The 19,729-nt window shown below is 41.1% G+C and overlaps 1 protein-coding gene across 9 annotated transcripts in view; it reads right to left on the reverse strand.

Moving 5' to 3' along the window:
- Window positions 1-1,275, reverse strand: part of WAC (WW domain containing adaptor with coiled-coil) — a 109,923-nt gene extending 108,648 nt beyond the window's left edge. For 4 of the 9 annotated variants that reach the window (XM_066233361.1, XM_066233360.1, XM_066233354.1 and 1 more), the window contains exons 1-2: window positions 435-568; window positions 72-108 (exon numbers count right to left, since the gene is read on the reverse strand). In XM_066233361.1, coding sequence (XP_066089458.1) covers window positions 72-108; window positions 435-475 — 78 coding nt within the window. In that variant the 5' untranslated portion in view covers window positions 476-568. Of the gene's footprint in view, window positions 1-71; window positions 109-201; window positions 287-434; window positions 599-990 lie in introns of those variants that run through there. The other 5 variants (XM_066233355.1, XM_066233356.1, XM_066233358.1 and 2 more) reach the window with 5 other exon arrangements.
- Between the last annotated feature and the right edge of the window lie 18,454 nt (window positions 1,276-19,729).

The raw sequence follows: 19,729 nt of genomic DNA on the forward strand, positions 1-19,729 counted from the left end.
CCTGCGCTCGAGTACGAGGGCCGCCCTCCCTCCGTCCCCGCGGCCGCCCCTCCTCCCGCCGCGGCAGGTACCTGGTAAGGCTGCGCGTCCCCCCTCCGGTCGTGACAGCTGAAAAACAGGAAGAGAGACGGCGACATGAAACATCCAGGCAAAAAAAGAGGCCCAGCGCCCTCCCCGCACAGCCCTCCAGAGCGGCCCGACCGGCGGGGAGCTGCACACACACGCCCGCCGCTCGCGGGCGGCGACAAGGCGCACGCCCGGCCCCGGCTCCTCCGCGCGCCCGGGCCTCGCCGCGCGGCCGCCCCTCCTCCCGACCGAGTCGGATCGGAGGAACAACAAAAATGGCGGCCCCGCCAGCAGCAGATAAGGAGGAGCACCCCCCCCCGCCGCCCCCGCCCCCGCCGCGGCCCGACCCGAAACGAAAGCCAATTTACCCATCACTGAGTCTCTGCTGTTTCCTCGCATACATTACCATCAATGCGCGACCTGGGAGTGTGTGTCGGGGGAGGGAAGGGCGGCCGCGAGGGGCGGGGGGGCGGGCGGCAGCACCGGCACCGGGGTCCGGCGCGCCCTCGGCGACTCAGCTCCTCCCCGTTACTGGCGCCGGCGCTCCCGGGCCATCTCCCTCCGTCCACACCACGCTCACTCTCAACCCCGGAGAGGCGCCACCTACACGGCGGAAGCGGCCAACCGGAGGGAGGCGGACAACAAGACGCGTCCTGCTCGGCCCCGCGGAGACTGACGGCCTCCTCAGCCTTCTCCTCCTCCTGCTGCTCTGCCGCCTCCTGCCCTCCTCTCCCCCAGCCGCCGCCAGACCCTTCTCATCCGCCTGCAGCCGTCTCCGGTGCCGCCGCTGCCGCTCCACCAACTACATCCGGGCAACTCTGAAGCTGAGGCCTTCGGCAAACCTCGGCAGTTTCCGACTCGGCACCCCTCGGCCCTCCGCCCCGCCCCGCCCCGCGCAGCTCCGGAACGCCGCCTTCGGCAAACCTCGGCTCCCATCGGCCCTGCGCCCCGCCCCGCGCAGCTCCGGAACGCCGCCTTCGGCAAACCTCGGCTCCCTCCGACTTTCCTCTTCCTCGGAGGCCTGGCTCGACCCCCTCGAGCTCCGTTAGCGCTTTCCGGTTGCCGCTGCCTTTCTTCACACTCACGTCCGGACACTGCCGTTCCACTTTATGGAGAGTCCTGCCTGGGGACCCGTTCCAGGATGGTCCTCGCGGCCCCGGGGCGCGTGGGGAGGGAGCCGCCTTCGGGAGGAGGACGGTGGGGCGCGAGAGAAGCCATCTCGGACTAAATAAAGGCGACCGGGCGGCTGCGCCTGCGCCGAGGCGGGCGGGGGAGGGGAGGCGGCCGGGGAGCGTCGGCCCCGGCCCCCGCCCTCGCGGCGGCCGGGATGGTCGCCAGGCGCTCGGCGGGCGTCGGGACGGTCCCCGTTGCGCCTCGGGGGGCCGCGGCCGCAGCCGCTCCTGGGGAGCGAGGAGAGCGCGACGGTCCGCTCGGCCCGGATCCGGGGCCGAACCGGGTCCGGGCACCAGTGCCGAACCGGCCGCTCCACACGGTCAGCAATCACGTTCCACTCGCGAGCGCTGCGCGCGGTGACGGCGGGGAAGCCGCGAGGGACGCGGTGCGGGGGGCGCGGGCACGGTCCGAGGTCGCCGCGGGCGGCTGCAACCGGACAAGCCGGGGATGCCCGGGCCGCAGCGCCGCGTGCGCCCTCCTCCCGGTGTCCCGGTTCGTGGGGGTGGCGCGGGACTCAGCCGGGTCGGGGGACGGAGAGGTCTGTGTCCCGAAAGGTCAGGGGTGCTGGGGCGGGGGCTCAGGGACGTTCTCCGCTCTCAGACCTCCCGCACAGGAGTGAGAGCATCGCCACACACACGGAGTGAGCCCACAGCTGATTTTATAGAAGGAAAGGCGAAATAGGAAACTACAAGGAAAGAGACCTCTCCAGAAAACACTATGGAAAAGTTACTGATTTGTTTGGACCCACCAGTTGCACGATTGCGGGACCTAATGAAGAGGTGAATGATGTGAGGAGAGGACTGTGAAATCACGACTGATTGGAAAAAGTGAGCACCTGTTACTTGATGGGTCACATCCACTAGCCGAATGTGGAGGTAGTGGCTGTTAGAGGAGTAGGAAAAGCCTGCCTAGTGCCCACTTAGTAACGAAGGAACACTGCCAGTGACCATAGGAGAAAAGACACTAGATGTCGGCGTGTCATATCTCACACTTGGAATGAACACATAGAAGGCTGCAGACGTCGGTTAGAAGAGCACACGAAGTGCTGTATAAACCTTATGCAGAAACTGAAAACTGGCAGTTCTCGTTTGGTAATGAAATGTCTGCTAAAATGGACCTCCACCCTTGGATCAAAAGCAGCAGCGCTGGCCAAGCTGTTCAGGAAACTGCCAGGCAGTGTGCAGCCATCCTCCTTATTCCCAGAGTCGCGGCTCCACTGCTCCCCAGAGTCAGTAGGTGCAGCGTGTGTGGACATGTGCAGAGTGGTGACAACAACCTGCCTGACATGCATTTTCAGAGGAGGTTAAACAAAGCTACACTCAGCCTTATTGTTTCACTTCTCACATGAAAACAAATGTGCTTTTCATGGTATATATAGTGCCATGTTTTCACATTTGTGATTTATTGGTGATTTTGTTGTTTTAAGTGCTTCCTCCCTGCATAGTGCTGAAGTGGTGTCTGGTATTGACACCCACAGGAGAGTTTTGTCTGATGTGCCTCCTGCAGAAAACACATGCCCAGATAAGCTTCCTTCAGGCTTATCGTTAGTGCTCTTGGCCATGAATTTAGTGTTAATCAACAGTATATATTAAATAAGGCATCTAAACAGAAACACATAAGACAAGAGTATTAATTGGTTCATAAAAATGTGACCAGAGTCACATATATAACCCTGTAATTTCTCCAGTAGTCGTTCAGTGTTTATTGTGACTTTATAGAACATTATCTCAACTAATGAGAATTGACCATTTACTAAAGGACATATTTAAATGTTATACCATTTTTAAAAACTCTGTCTACCTTAAATTCCATTATCCATTGTTTTAAATCCTTTGAAAATAACCAATTCATTCTCTCTTTTTCCATTTTGCCTGTCTAAACCACAACCTCAATTAATTCACTGTATGCTTGCTTCAGAGCAGTTGAACTTGGCTGGAGAAAAACATGCAGTCATACTAACTGAAATGAGTTCACCCTCTTAGATTAATTTCCCTAGTCTGTTTACCCTGCCCTCTTAGGCAGCTGTTTAACATCATTTTTTTTTTCAAGATGTTTATTTATTGATTTTTAGAAAGAAGTTGGGGAAGGAGTGGGAAGCATCAACTCGGTAACTGCTTCTTGCACGTGCCTTTACCAGGCAAGCCCTGGGTTTCCAACCAACAACCTCAGCATTCCAGGTCAACACTTTATCCACCAAGCCACCACAAGTCAGGGTATTAAAATCTTTCTTCCTGCCCTCTCCTTATTCATAGGTCCTTATCCTGCTTCTTATCTCTAGAAAATAGAAGAAATCAGAAACCAGTAATAGCTCCTGCCTCCTCCCACTGTTGCAGCTACCAACCTTCCTACAGCTAAGTACATTGCTACGCTCCAGTAATTGGGTAAATGGACAAATTTCCTAAGACCAAACTTGCCACTTTGCACTGAGTTCTGTTTTACTCTTGGAATTGTCTGCTTTCCTTATGAATTTTTTCCCTCAACGGGATCACTTCCATTAACTTTAAGCATGTTTTAATGGTTACCATCTTCAAAATAAACCAAAACCTGTGTCCCTCTCCAGATATTACCCATTGCTGTGATCTGCCGTCCTCTACAGAAAAACTTCATCTCCACTTCTACTACTCTTGAATCCACACTCCATTGAAACTGCACAAGATCAGCAGTAGCTCCATGTTCTGAAGCCCAAATTTCTTTAGTCTTCATCTCACTTCATCCATCAGCAGCATTTCAAACAGCTGATGACTTACTCTCTTTTTGAAGTGCCTTATCTTGCCTGTGAGGATCATTTTTCTTCCTATTTCTTAGTCTCCTTGCTGGTTCCTCATTTTCCAGCCTCTAAATGCTAGTGTACCCTGGGATTCAAATATCACAACTTGGACTGCTTCTCTGTCCTCTCTCCCTCGGCAATCCCATCCAGACCTTTGGCTAAATGAAGTTCACATTTGAATCTGCAGCCCACCCTTTTATTCTAAACACTGGCCTCACACTTAACTGCCTGCGATATAGCACTGCTTGAATGCCTAAGGGGCATCACACACTTAATATATCCAAAACCAAACTTGATTTCCCCCCTCAACCAATCCTGACCAGGTCTTCCCTGTTTGATAAAATAGCAATTCCATTTTTCCAGTTAAAGCTAAAAAGGTTGGAGTCATCATTTTTTCATGCTTCACATTCACTTCATCAGCAAAGCCTATCAGTTTTATTTTTAAAATATACTCAAAAATCTGATCTCTGTTTACCACCTTTATCACATTTGTTCTGGTCCAAGCTACTGTCTATCCTCTTCTACATGAACTATAGTAAAGCTCTCCTAACTAATCTCCCACTTGTACATTTGCTTCCACATGGTCTACTCACAACAGTCACAGTGATCTCTTTAAATGGCAGTATCATTGTTGTCTTAAAACCCACCAATGGCTTCCCATCCCACTCAGTTAAAGCCAAAGCTGTCACATGTAGACTCTACAAGGCTCTGTGTAAACTGCCTTCATCCATGTAACCTCTGGCTTCATGTCCAATGATTTTTTACTTACTCATCCTTTTCCCACCACTCTATCCTCCCCTTTTCTCCAATATACCAAGCATGTTTCTTTCTCTGTCTCAGGATGTTTGCATTGCTATCCTGATTGGAATGTTATTTGTCTTGGTACTTGGCTCACACTATCACTTCTTTAGGTCTGCTCAAATCTCACTTTATCACAAAACTTTTTTCTCTGAAAGCTCTTTATAAATGTTGCCTGACCACCCTCACTCCTTTATATTTTTCTCCTTTATATTTCCACCCTGCTATATTTTTCTTACAGTTGGTGTGTTTGCTACATAATGTTATTTGTTGTTTATTGGTTATCTCCTACTAGAATGAAAGCTGTATGTGACATATCAGTTAAATATTTTTGAATGAAAAGATATATATGCCTAAAAAAATATGTACAAAGAAAATAAAGTAATTAAAAATTTTTTTTATTGTTTTTAGAGAGAGAAGGAGAGAGCAAGAAAGAGAAACATCAATTTGTTGATCCACTTATTTATGCGCTCATTGGTTGATCTTGTATGCGCCCTAACTGGGAATCAACCCTGCATCCTTGGTGTATCAGGACAACACTTCAACCAACTGAGCTACCTGGCCAGGAGTAGTATATTCATATGAGAAAAAGATGTATCGTTCTATTTCTGCTTGCTTTCTAAAAGAATAGATCTATAAATCCAGTCCTACTGTCACAAATACAATGAGGGAAAGAAAGCTGGATTATTTCTAATACAGATAAAATATAACATACCAACATTTGAAAAGGTACATAAATTTGTATGTACCTTTACATCTAATGGAGAGGACATTTTTTTTTCTAATGAGTGAACTCAAGTTTGTACATGAGCAAAATATCCATATGTCAACCAACAGGTTAAAATATGCCAACCAATAGAGGGGGAGAACTTTTAGAGGATAGTCTAGGTGACCCCAATTTTAACATGATCCTGTTGTTGGAGGAAGAATAAAAAAGTGAAGCCCTTGCCCTTGCTGGGTGGCTCAGTAGATAAAGCATCACCCGACATGCCAGAGGTCATGGGTTTAACTCCCCATTTCCCCCATCACATTTGAAAAGCAATCAATGAGTATACAACTAAGTGGAACAAAAAAGTAAATCAAGTTAATGCTTCTCTCTCTGTCCCTTTCTCTTTCATAAATGGAAAAATTTTTTAAAAAGTGAAGATCTCAAGCCTCTAGTTGTAAAAGGGACAAGATTTTGCTGGACCATGATCCGTGATGGTGCAGTAGGTCCCAGGTGTGAAACCCCGAGGCCACCCACTCAAGCGCAGGCTCACTGGATTGAATGCGGTGTTGCTGGCTTAGCATGGGATCATCAACATGACCCCATGGTTGCTGGCTTCAGCAAAGGATCACTGGCTCAGCTGGAGAGCCCCCTTGCCCAGGACAAGGCACGTATGAGAAGCAATTAATTAACAACTAAAGTGACCTGCCTACGAGTTGATGCTTCTCATCTACTCCCTTCCTGTCCCTAAAAAAATGAAATAAAAAAAAAATATTTTGCTGACATTTCAAAAGGGTTACAAAATAAGGATGTATTTCCTGAAAATTTTACCTACCATTTTTTATTTCTTTTTATTTTTCGTCCTTGCCTTCCTCTCAAACTTGACATAATAGTTATTAAAATCATAAGTTTTGGAATCAGAATGACATAATGTAGAGCTTTGACTACATCATTGACTAGAAATGTGATCTTGGGCAAATTATTAAAGTTTCAGAAATTATGCTTGCTTGTATCAAAAATTGGCTTGATAGGATTTAGGGCCATTTGTAAATAGTAAATTATATAAATAATTTAGCACCTGGCAGCTGTTTCACTACCAGTGGTTATTCATTTAAAAAAAAAACATTGAGCATCCCTGGCCAGGTAGCCCAGTTGGTTAGAGTGTCATCCTGACATACCAAGGTTGTGGGTTTAGTCAGGGCACATACAAGAATCAACCAATGAGGCCCTGGGTAGTTGGCTCAGTAGATAGTCAGCCTGGTGTGCAAATGTCCCGGGTTTGGTCCCCAGTTAGGGCACACAAGAGAAGCAACCATCTGCTTCTCTTCCCTTGTAGCCAGTGGCCCGATTGGTTTAAGCATCAGCCCTGGTTGCTGAGAATAGCTTAGTTGGTCTGAATGTCAGCCTCAGCCGCTGAGGATAGCAGTTGACTCGAGCATTGTCTGGAGACCGAGTTGGGGGGAGGGGTTGCTGGGTGGATCCTGGTTGGGGTGCATGCAGGAGTCTGTCTGACTTCTCAAATTATAATCAATGAATGAATGCATAAGTGGAACAGCAAGTCAATTTTTCCATTTCTCTAAAATCATTTGAAAAGTTTTTTTTTTTTTTAAGCACTGAGCTTTTCTTTATTATGTCTTAGGACCGTAACATTAAGCAAATTTACTTGGTCTATGCCAGTGGTTGGCAAACCGCGGCTTGCAAGCCACATGTGGCTCTTTGGCCCTTTGAGTGTGGCTCTTCCATAAAATACCACATGCAGGTGCTACCTCGATAAGAAATGTAACTACCTATATAGTTTAAGTTTAAAAAATTTGACTCTCAAAAAAAATTTCAATCGTTATACTGTTGATATTTGGCTCTATTGACTGATGAGTTTGCTGACCACTGGTCTATGCTCTTAGAGAGTTTATCAGTGTTTCCCAACCTTTTTTGTGCCATGCCCCACCTTAACCTTTCTAAAATTTTTATGACCCCCCCTATGTAACATACATAATTTTTAACATTAAAAAATTGATTTGTTCACCTAATAAACAAATGATAGGTTCTAGGAAGAAATCACTATGAAATTGTTAACAAAACACAGTAAGTAAAATTTCAAAACATATAATGAAAAACAAATTTAAATTCCAAATAATTTTAATACAGATTTTTCTATATTAATTTATTATTTTAATTTAGTGTGATCCTTGCGCTTGATGCTTGCTGCACAGAGATTTTATATTAGGTTCCAATTTGGTTAGCTTTAGTCTCAAGTCTCCACGTTGTGTTATATCCAGCCGATTTCTTTTTTTTTACCAGTAAATCATTTACAGCACTAAATCCACATTCAGCTAAAAATGAAGATGGAAACGGTAGCAATAGTTTTCTTGCACATTTGGTTGAATTTGGGTATTTGATTTCTGTTTCCTCACAGAGCCATGCCATTGCTCCTTTGATATTAAATAAAGCTTTAACTGACTCATCATTTTGCAATTCTGCGAGTTCTTCTTGATACTGCATATTTGATATATCAGACAAATCCACTAACATTGGCTGCATCATCCATGTTGGGAAATCAATTTGTTTTAAATCAGAAAATCTTTCTTTTAAATCAGCTGATAGAATATTCAAATGATTGACAATAACAAGTAAAGCGGTATCAGTTACTTCACATTTTTGAAGCCAATGAAACTGTTTAAAGTTTTTGTTGTTAATATGTTTCTGACATAACTCAATATTGGTAATGAAACCAAATATCTTTGCTTTTGCATCGACAAAAGTTTTATTTGTTCCTTGAAGTTGCTTATTTAATATATTTAGTTTTTCAAAGATATCGGCTAAATAACTCACAAATGCTTTACCATCTATTGTTAACAGATACTTCATTTCAGGTTTGTCGCTTAAAAAATCACTAAGAGTATCAAACAGTTCCATAAATCTTTTCAAACAGTTTCCTTTACATAGCCATCTTACTTCAGTATGAAGGAAAAGTCTCACATGGTCTTCATTTTGTTCTTCACAAAATAGCTTGAAAAGACACTCACATTTGGCACTAGCTTTAATAGCATTAACACACTTTATTACTGTATGTAATACTTCATTCAGAACAGGCGAGATGTTTTTAGCTACCAAGTTTTCCCTATGAATAACACAATGCACAAGAATCATTTCTGGATTCGCATCTTTCATCAATTTTAAGCAGCCATTTTTCTTGCCCATCATATTGGGAGCACCATCTGCAGCACAAGATGTTATATTTTTCATTGGTATATCATTGACATCTAAGTAGTTTTTTAGCTTATTATATATATCTTTGGAGGTAGTGGTGCTTTCTAATCTTTTACAGAACAACATTTCTTCAGCAAAATGTCCTTTATCAATATATCTTACGTAAGTTATCAATACTGCCTCACTGTCTCTCAAAGTTGATTCATCCATTTGCAAGGAGAATTTTCTTGTTTTCAGCTTTTCAATAAGTTGTTTTTCAATATCCTCACTCATTTCGTCTATTCTTCTGCTAACAGAATTGTCACTGAGTGGCATAGCTTTTACATCTTTGTCATCTTTTTCAAGAACCTAAAATGCTGATATTGACGGTTTTATTAAATTCTCTCCTATAGTGTGATTTTCTCCAGCTTTAGCAATGAATAAAGAAATTTGATAACTAGCCTCAAGAACACGATTATTAGTTGAAGTATGAGCAGTAAATAGAGACTTTAATGTTATTTTTTCAAAATTTTTCTTTAAAGTTTTAAAGTAACTCAAATCTGAATTAATATGAGCACTATGTTTCTTTCGCCTTCAAATGCACCTCAAGACAACCTCGTTTCATTGATTCGTTGGTCAAGCATTGCTGGCATAAAGGACAAAAAGGAATCCGCTCATCGTGAACAGCGGGTATGAACCCAAATTTTAAATATTCCTCTGAATATTGACGAGTTTTTTTCTTGCTTGCACCACTCATTTTACTATGGGCTATAATAAAAATAAGATCAATTAAAAACTAATATTAAAATATGTGTTAAAATATATTCAATGTGACATAGAGTAAACGTATACTAAAAATTCATATTTATTTAAATGTATATAACACATTTACTACACTACCACCGCAAATCAAAAGGTATCTATATTTTTTCCACTTGCAAAATTTTCTGGAAAGTTATGCTTCTAAAATTAAAATTGTCGTGCATGCACTATTATAGCCCCAATAATATTTATAAAATATTAGTGCTTTCTAGCCCCGATGCAAGAAGTACTTAATAAAGAGTTTAATATTGATAAAAATAAAATCAAATACTTACCAATTATATCTATACAATATATTGATATATATGTATATATATTAAATCAACGAGCTTTTACAACAGTTTTGACTGACACTTATTTCAAATTAACACCAACTGAATGATGTGAAACACTACAGAAGTTGCGATGGGCCAATTAGGTGAGAATAACTGCGTTGTTTAGCAAGTTTTTTAAACATCTGGGATTCCCTGCGGCAGATGGCACTCTCCGTGGTGAACCCAGGATGAAGTTTACTTGACGACGCCAATCACCCAGTTGATATTTTGGTCTCGTCAAAGGAAATTGTACTTAATAATTATTTACCGCAATTATTTAAGAATTGCATTTTTTGTTAAATTTGGCACCGATATCTAGCATTGCATTTAAATGGCCTGGGGCGAAAGAGTTAAAGTTGTGTCGAGTCCATTTTCAAATTGCCCCCCTTAACTATCGAATTGCCCCCCTGTGGGACGTGGGCCCACGTTGGGAAACACCACATTAAACAATGGCAATCACAACAAGCAGCAACAACAAACTCTAGGGAAGAAGGAAAATCTTATTTCCAGACTTGCCACAGTATAATAATTAAAATGCCTAGTTTTCAACAACAAAAATATGAGGCAGGCATAAAAATAAAGTATGACCGATGTACAGGAAAAAAGTTAATAAAAACTTCTCAAGAACACAGTTAGTGGAATTAATAGACAAAGCTTTCCCATGTACCCTTTTAAAGATGTTTTAAGAGCCATGGACAGAGAAGGGTATCAGGAAAACAATGTCTCACCAAATAAGCATACCAATAAAGATTGAAATTATAAAAAAGAACCAAATAGAAATTCTGGAGTTGAAAAGTACAACAACGAACTAAGAGTTCACTGGAGGGGTTCAGCAGCTAATACGAGCAGTGAAAAGAAAGAATCAACAGACTTTAAGGTAGCTCAATTAAGATTACCCAGTCTGAGGAGCAGAAAAGACTTGAACAGAGCTTAAGAGACTTGTGGGACAACATCAGGTATACCAATTTTTGCATTATGGGTGTACAAGAAGAAAGGGAAATATAGGAAAGGGAGTAAAGACTGTTTGAAGGATAAATGGTCAAAAACTCCCCAAATTTGATAAAAGACATAAATTATATGTTTAAGGTCAACAAACTTCAAGTATGGTAAATACAGAGACCTACATGAGGATACATTATAATCAGAACTGTCAAAAATCATTGACAATACTGAACACAGCAAAAGAGAAGCAAGTCATTGGAAGCTAGGAGGCAGTCAGATGACATATTCGAAGTACTGAAAGAAAATAAATGTCAGCCAAGAATTCTATATCCTGAAAAACTATCCTTGAAAGATAGAGAAATAAGACATTCTCAGAAAAACAAAAACTAAATTTGTCACTATAAGACCTGCCTTACAAGAAATACCAGAGTTCTTCCACCTGAAATGAAGGGACACAGTAACAAATCATGTGAAGAAACAAAGCACTCTTAAAGGTAACTGTGTAGGTAGATACAAAAGTCAGGGTTAATGTGTTTTTGGTTAGTAACTCTTCTTTTTTCTTGTGCTTTGAAAAACAACTCCAAAAACAATAATTATAAATCTATGTCATTGTGCATACAGTGCATAAAGATGTAATTTGTGATGAAAACAGGAGAGACAGGATGAAGTGTAGGAGAAAAAAAAATTAATTTTGAAACTGAGTCAGTTTTTATCCAAACTATTCCATTTCTTTGTTCCCTTTGGCAATACAGTTCTTGAAATAATAGTCTATACTTGTCTCAGATTCCTCCCTCTAATTCTCACTTGAACTTAATCCTATCAGGCTTTCACATATCACTAAGACTGCTTTTTCAAGCTACCAATATCCTTCATATGTTAAATTCCAAAGGTTAGTCATCAATTCTAATATCTGATCCACAGCAATATTTGACACAGTAAATTACTCCTTCCTTCATGTTACATTTTTTCCCCCCTTAATTTCCAGAACATCACACTTCCTTCCTACCTTAGAGATGTTTCCTATACTGGTCTGATGCTTCTTCCTGGTCTCACATTAGAGTGCCCCAGGCTTCAGTTCTTTCTCCACATCTTAGTGATCTCACCTAGTTTCATAACATTTATTTTTTTTAATATTTTATTTTTAACTTCATTCAGTTTTTTTTTAGAGAGAGAGAGAAGGGAGAGGAGCAGAAAACATCAACTCTCATATGTGCCTTGGCCAGGCAAGCCCAGGGTTTTGAACCGGCGACCTCAGCATTCCCAGGTCGACACTTTATCCACTGCGCCACCACAGGTCAGGCTAGTTTTATAACATTTAAAAGTGTTTGCTGACAACTTTCTGATTTATAACTAGCACACAGGAGAAGCAACCATCTTCTGCTCCCTCCTTCCGCTCCGCCTTCCCCCTTCTTCCCCTCTTGCAACCAGTGGCTCAATTGATTTGAGCGTGGTTGGAGCACATCAGCTTGGTACTCAAGCATTGGTCACAGATGGGGTTGCCGGGTGGATCCTGGTCAGGGTGCATGCAGCAGTCTGTCTCACTATCCCCCCTCCTCTCACCTAAAATAATAAAAATAAAATAAACTTCATGGTGAAAAATGTACAACAAAGTTAAAAGTAAATTATGAATTTGCAACAACAGAAAAAAAATATAAAATGTTAATAGATGAGTCAGAAGAAGAAATACAAATACCAAAAATGTTCAACTTCACATATAAACTAAGAAGTAAAAATCAAATGACCTTCCAGTTCAAAATCTGTAGTACTTCATTTAAGATCCATTTTCTGCCCTCGTCAGTTTGCTCAGTGGATAGAATGTCAACCCAGCATGCGGACATCCCGGTCAGGTCACACAGAAGAAGCAACCATCTGCTTCTCTTCCCCTTCTTCTCCCCCTTCTCTCTTCCCTTATCACAGCCAGTGACTTGATTGGTTCAAGCATTGGTCCTGGGTGCTGAGGATAGCTTGGTTGATTCAAACATTGGCCCCAGTAGGTGATCCTGGTTAGGGTGCATGTAGGAGTCTGTCTATCTCCCCTCCCCTAACTTAAAAAAATTTTTCATTTATTTTCCTAATTTTTATTATTTTCTTAATTTCATAGTTATATTACACTTTTATTAACCACCTCATTATTATTTTCATTTTGCAGATAAGAAAACTAGGGCATAAAGTAGTTAAATTAGTTGGTCAAAGTCACAGATAATAAAAGTAGCAGAGCTGGGACGGTTTGACTCTAGGAACTCCCCCCAAACCAGTATACCATGCTACCTCTCAGTGAATTAAAGCAAAGTTTTCAAGAATGATCTGGGAATAGTCAAGACCCTTTCCGAAGATCTATGAAGTCAACACTTTTCATGATAATAAAGCATTTGACTTTTTCACTCGGTAATGTACCTCGCAGTTTTCATGAAGCCACGTGATGTGTGATGTCACAAAAGACTGAGTGCGCAGCAGACAGATTAGCAGCTAATTTTCATTTTGCCAGTTACTTTAAAAGCTCACAAAAATAGTCATTCCTGTTTTGAAAAAATTATTTTTCATAAAATATTTTTGTTAACATAGCTTAATTTAAATAAATTCATAAGTATTTAAAAATTTCTCAGTTTTAATTTCTAAGATAGCAAATGTCAACAGATAAGACCCACACCAGGTCTTTGGAGTCCTCAATAATTTTTAAGGTTTGTAAAGGGGTTCTGAAACCACAAAGCTTATGAACTACTAAATTAAAGAATTACCCTCAGACAATTGAAAGCTGGGTCAACTGGGCCTTCATATTCTTTTTCTATAGCTTTTTCTGCCACGAACAAAATCTTGAGAACTGCTCTTTAGGCTAGCAGTGTTTCCCAGTGTAGTATGGGAAACCAGCTGAGCTGGTACTGTGACACCATCAGCCTGGGCACGAACCTGTGCACAAGTATAAACTATCCACTGAGCAACATATTCTGTCTAATAAATAGCCCCACCCAGCAGCACGCTGGCAGGTGTAATTGGCCTCCCTGTAAGAGACAGGGCATGTTTCACTAGGGCCACCTGCAAGGGTAGTCCTAGATGACAATGGAGTAATTGATGTTTGTAATCAGCTGTAGCTGGAAAGGCACCTGATTTTGGTTTTCCATTTACTAGGTTGATTTTAAAGTTTCAAGTTCTTTTAAGATTGATTTTTTAAATTTATCAATATTTATTTATTTATTTATTTATTTATTTATTTATTTATTTATTGTATTTTACCCAAAGTGAGAAGCGGAAGGAGGCAGACAGAGTCTCTCACGTACCCGACCAGGATCCACCCGACATGCCCAGCAGGGGGCAATGGTCGGCCCCTCTGGGGCGTTGCTCTGGAGCTATTCTAGCGCCTGAGGTGGAGACCATGAAGCCATCCTCAGCACCTGGCCAACTTTGCTCTAATGGATGGAGCCTTGGCTGCAGGAGGGGAAGAGAGAAACAGAGAGGAAGGAGAGGGGGAGGGGTGGAGAAGCAGATGGGCACTTCTGTGTGCCTTGGCTGGGAACTGAACCTGGGACTTCCACATGCCAGGCCAACACTCTACCACTGAGTCAACTGATTAGGGCAAGATTTTATTTTTTTATTGATTTTTACAAAGAGGAGTAGGGAGTGAGAAATATCAACTCATAATTACTTCACTATTGTTATTCATTGCTTGCTTGTTACTTATCATATGTACCTTGAAGGGGCAATCCTAGGGTTTCAAACCAGCAACCTCTGCATTCTAGGTCAATGCTCTATCCACTATGCCACCACAGACCAGGCAGTTTTAAAGTTTCATTTAAAGATTAATTTTAAAATTGAGTTGACTTAAAGAAAAGTATTTTTAAATTTTACATATTATGTGAATATGGCAACATTAAGTGAACAAAGTTTAAGAAAGAATGTTCTAAAGGAAATCATTGATCTGTCTGGTGTGGGTCTGATGTGGTTGTTGAGGTTTTGATAAAAATAGGGCAAAACTTGAGTTAATGCCATACCCCTACATTAAGGGGATTTAAAAAATCTGTGCTTAGGAGTAATAGATCAAACTCCTTTATTCTGGTATTTGTGGGGGATTTTTAACCTCTACTTATTCCTTTACCTAGTGAAACCTGCTTATTTGTACATTTTATTCACTTATATAAATCTTGTGTCCATCCCCAGACCCTTGCTACTCAGCCATCACTGAAGATTTAATTACCCCTCAAAACATGTGAGCTCATATATCTGATAAGGTACTGATATTCAGAATATATAGAACTTCCTACAACTCAGCAAGAACAACAACAGCAGCAAATGATTATAAAAAAAATTTTGAATAGACATTTCTCCAAAGATATATATAAATGGCCAATAAGCACATGAAAAGGTTTTCAACATCACTAATCAAAACAAAAATGCAAATCAAAACCACATGAGGTATTTATTACTTTACACTCACTAGGATGACAAAAAAAGAAGGTAAAGAACAAGTGTATCTGATGAGGACACAGAGAAACTGGAGCCTCTATACACTGCTGCTGTGATATGGTATTGCTATTATGGAGAGAACAGTATGGAGATGCCTCAAAAAATTTAAAATAGAATTACCATATGATTCAGCAACTCCACTGCTGGATCTATACCCCAAAGAAAGTAAGGACTCAGATATTTATACACCAATATTAATAGAAGTATTCACAGTAGTCAAAAAGTAGAAGCAACCCAAGTGTCCACTGACAGATAAATGGGTGAACAAAATTATAGTATACATGTAAAATGAAAATATTCCGCCTTAAAAAAGGGAGGAAATACTGATATATGCTACAACATACAACATGAACCTTGAAAACATTATGCTAAGTGAAATGAGCCAATTATAAGAGGACAAATGCCTTATACTTCCACTTATATGAGTTACCTATTATATACTGTTCGCAAAAATTAGGGGATATTTCAAAATGAATATGAAGTGACAAAAGCATTTGATTTTTTAAAAATTAAATAAGAACATCAGAAAAGCAAATGACAAGTCAAAGAAACTTATTCAATTATGCAGGTGAGATGCAAAACCAACTTTCATTCCATTGGTGAAAATGCACTATACAGAAGGCTGAAAGTACTGGATGGAGTATTTGCACATTCCCTGATCCCCTAACTTTTGTGAGCAGTGGTAGTCAAATTCATAGAGACAGAAAGTAGAATATAGGTTACCAGGATCTAAGGAGAAGCGGTAACAGTTGTTTATTTTTAGTTGGTCCAAAGTTTAGTATGGGATGGTGACACACAAGGTGGATGGTGGTTATGGTTGTACAACAATGTGAATGTACTTAGTGCCATAAAATTGTACACTTAAAAATAGTTTAAATGGTAAAATTTGTTACATATATTTTAGCATAATTTGTAAAACCACTGTGTGAGAAGGTATTATCCAGATAACTTAACGTAGAATCTAAACCATAATAACAATATGTCTCACGTGAAATGGAAAATCAGACGACCCCCAAATACTAAGTAATCCCTCCTCACAAAACCACAATAATCAATGTTATTTGCATGGCAGTGTCTACTTGTACATATGCTCATCTGCGCACAGATTAAAATTTTACACTGATGGAATATTGTTTCTGGGTCCCCATTTTAGGCTTCCTTTTGCAACCCTGGCAATAATACAATAGAGCAGGCTGGATCTAAAAGTTCTGCCAGGAAGTTACTCTAAAACAGAAGGACCAGTTCGTCAACATAACAAGAGGCAATGCCACTTGGGCAGGATGTTAGAGTGCTACGGTAACAGTTACTCAGGCCTCACCTACTCAGATCTCTGGTTTGTCCAGATCACTTTGCAATGCAAGCTTTCCTCAGCAAACTTCATTTTTGCAAAATAGCACAAAAACCTTAAGAAAACGGTAAGCAAATTTTTTAAAATAGAAAAGCCAATTTTCTTTTAAAAAAATGTTTATTATAATTTTATCTACTTTTTGCCAACCTACTGAAATCGGTCTTTCCTTGTGAATAAATGTTTTATTCCTTTTCTAATGTTAGAAACTGGCAGCATTTCCCCGAAAACGAGAGCTATCACCGCCTCAACGTGTTCTGTGTCATCCTTGAATTATTATTATCTGTCTTTGAATCACAGCAGAGGAGAAGCCTACAAATGGCTTTTTGGGGAACTTCTATCCTCCTAAATTTTAGAGAGATACCCATTTGGGGTTTTTTGCTCAAGTTAAATTTGCTATATGTAGAGGGATTTCCAATACTTTCAGCAATCATTTCTTGTTAAGGTAGGGTTTCCCTGGATCCTGAGGCCAGCAGATTACCACAGTCAACACTCTTCTGACAGACTCGAATGCTCCACCAGTACATCCTAGGATCTAATTCTGTAAAACCTTCCAAACATGCATGTTCACATTCGCGTGTTGTGTTCATAAATTCATGGGAGATAGATCAAGGAAGGGCTATCGTCCAATCCAATTTAGGATAGAATGGCCAGCTACCCAGTTTTTCATGCCATTTGAAGAAAATTTATGAGAATTCCACTCATGTAAATGCCCAATATAACTAATTAAGCTTCATTATCACTTTGGGATAACAGACTTCTGTAACAACTATCTTGTAGCTCCCCATTGGCCTATGTGATATTCTTTTAGGCCACTGCATTGAACATGCTGCAGCAGGGGACATCTTTGGCACATACAGGTGGGTGCTTGTTTTCACAACCCAGCCCAAACGGGACATATGACTACCAGCAGGGCTCCAAATTTATATTAGAGTTGTCTGCTTGCCAAGTGGTATGCAACTGTGTGGCAGTTCTAAATTCTTTCCTTTGAATATGTTTTCTATTTTGCTTTCATTCTCACATCACAAAGTGTACTCCTAGAAAAATGAATATTTCTCAGCTATGTCAAAAAAGACAGGTCATCTTTAATCAGCATTTAGAAAAACTAAATTTAGTTTGAAAAAATCTAGAATAGATTTTGATGTTTTTCTATATGAAACTTTTCTGTTCAATGTATTGACCTATTTATATAGTGAATAAATTCACCTATGGAGCACTACAAATATAAAAGCCCTCTGTGGTCAAAGGGCTTTCTCTCAATATTTTTTCTCCTTTTCTTTCTTAGTAGAATCCTTGGTTTTTAGGGGGATCCATCCCTGTCCAGAAGAAGGCTGTATTTCCCCACTTCTCCATAGCTTGATGTGGCCATGTGACAAAATTCTGTCTCATAGGATATAACAAGAATTAATCCATGAAATTTCCAGGAAACATCCTTAAAGGGAAAGGGCTATTCTGCTTTTCTCCTTTCTCTGGCTACAATATCAGTGTGATAGCTGGAACCTGAATAGCCATTTGGAGTATGAAGTGGAAGACAGAGAGAAGACCCCGGTTTTCTAGCGCTGTGGGATGGCATATCAGCCCTAGAGTGACTACCTCCAGATTTTTTTCTTTCCCTTTTTTTTTTTTTTTTTTGGTATTTTTCCAAAGTGAGAAGGGGGGCGGGGATGCAGACAGACAGACTCCAACATACGCCCAACCAGAATCCACCCAGCATGCCCACCAGTGGAGCGATGGCCCATCCGGGGCATTACTCAGCTGCAACTGGAGCCATTCTAGCACCTGAGGCAGAGGCCATGGAGCCATCCTCAGCGCCTGGGCCAACTTTGCTCCAATGGAGCCTCGGCTGCTGGAGGGGAAGAGAGAGATAGAGAGGAAGGAGAGGGGGAGGGGTGGAGAAGCAGATGGGCGCATCTCCTATGTGCCCTGGCTGGGAATTGAACCTGGGACTTCCGCACACCGGGCCGATGCTCTAACACTGAGCCAACCGGCCAGGGCTGATTTTTTTTTTCTTTTTAATGAGAGAAAATCACTATTTTGTTAACCACTGTAATTTTGGATGTTTTCTTACTTATAGCTAAGCCTAATTCAGCTCAAATATGGAAGGAAATTATCTTCTTTTGAGAATGCACCATATTATGCTCTAAGTGGTTTAGGTTTGGTGAATCATGGCATCTTCGTTTATTGAAGTTATTCAAACCTGAATGATGTCCTCATTGTAACACAGCTTATTCCAGCTTCTCTTTCTCAGGATATCGGTAACTTCAACATGATGGTCACTTCCTTTGAAGAAACAGCAGGGCTTAATAAACAGAATCTAAAGCAAATAACTCGCTACTTTAAATTCACTAAAGAAATTTTAGTATGTGTTTTCACCTCTTGTGTCTAATGCAATTGCAGAAAAAGTCAGTGTTGTGGGTAATCTCTGTTCTGTTGAGTTCAAAAGATTGAGGATTAGGTTAATACTAAGTGCATTTTGCATTGGAGAGGATTCTTCTAGAGTGCTGGCCAGTTTATTTCCTAGCCTACATGATGGTACATATATATTTTTTTCATATTTATCCATTAATCTCTGCACATGTTTATTACCTGTATTTATATTTCATAACAAAGGATTTAAAAATAAATTTTGTGGTTTCTCTTAAAAATACACCTTTTGTTACAAGCTAAGTGGGTTCTTTTGCCTACATGCACCAAAGCCCAATCAATCAGGAATAGGAGTTTCTAGCCAAGAAGGTCAAGGGTTTTAAGTGGAGGAAATGATGCCAAGCCCAGAATCACAGGTGAACCAGGACTAGGACTAGAAGACCTGGTTCCCTGACAGCTTATAGGTGATGGAATATAGAAGGGACTAAGCAAGTTAGGGTCACAGTCAGGTCTACTATTGTAGGGAGTAGTTGATCATTGTATCTGGTCCTGATGTCAGCCACAGTATCACTTTGTCTGGTTTCACCAGGGATGTATTTGGTGGGGTTCATTCCACTTTTCTGGGTCTGGACCTGAAATACAACTCAGGCCTAGATGTTACCTTTTGTTTGATTGAAACTCTTTCTTTGTGGCCCCATAGACTTAAGCCTTTGTTCCTAAGATTGTTTAATGCTGACCAGGGCCACATTGTCCTGAGGGCTTAATGATTAAGGTGGTAGCCCTGCAAGGGA

Source organism: Saccopteryx bilineata, chromosome 5 (genome assembly GCF_036850765.1).
Source record: "Saccopteryx bilineata isolate mSacBil1 chromosome 5, mSacBil1_pri_phased_curated, whole genome shotgun sequence".
Taxonomy (NCBI): domain Eukaryota; kingdom Metazoa; phylum Chordata; class Mammalia; order Chiroptera; family Emballonuridae; genus Saccopteryx; species Saccopteryx bilineata.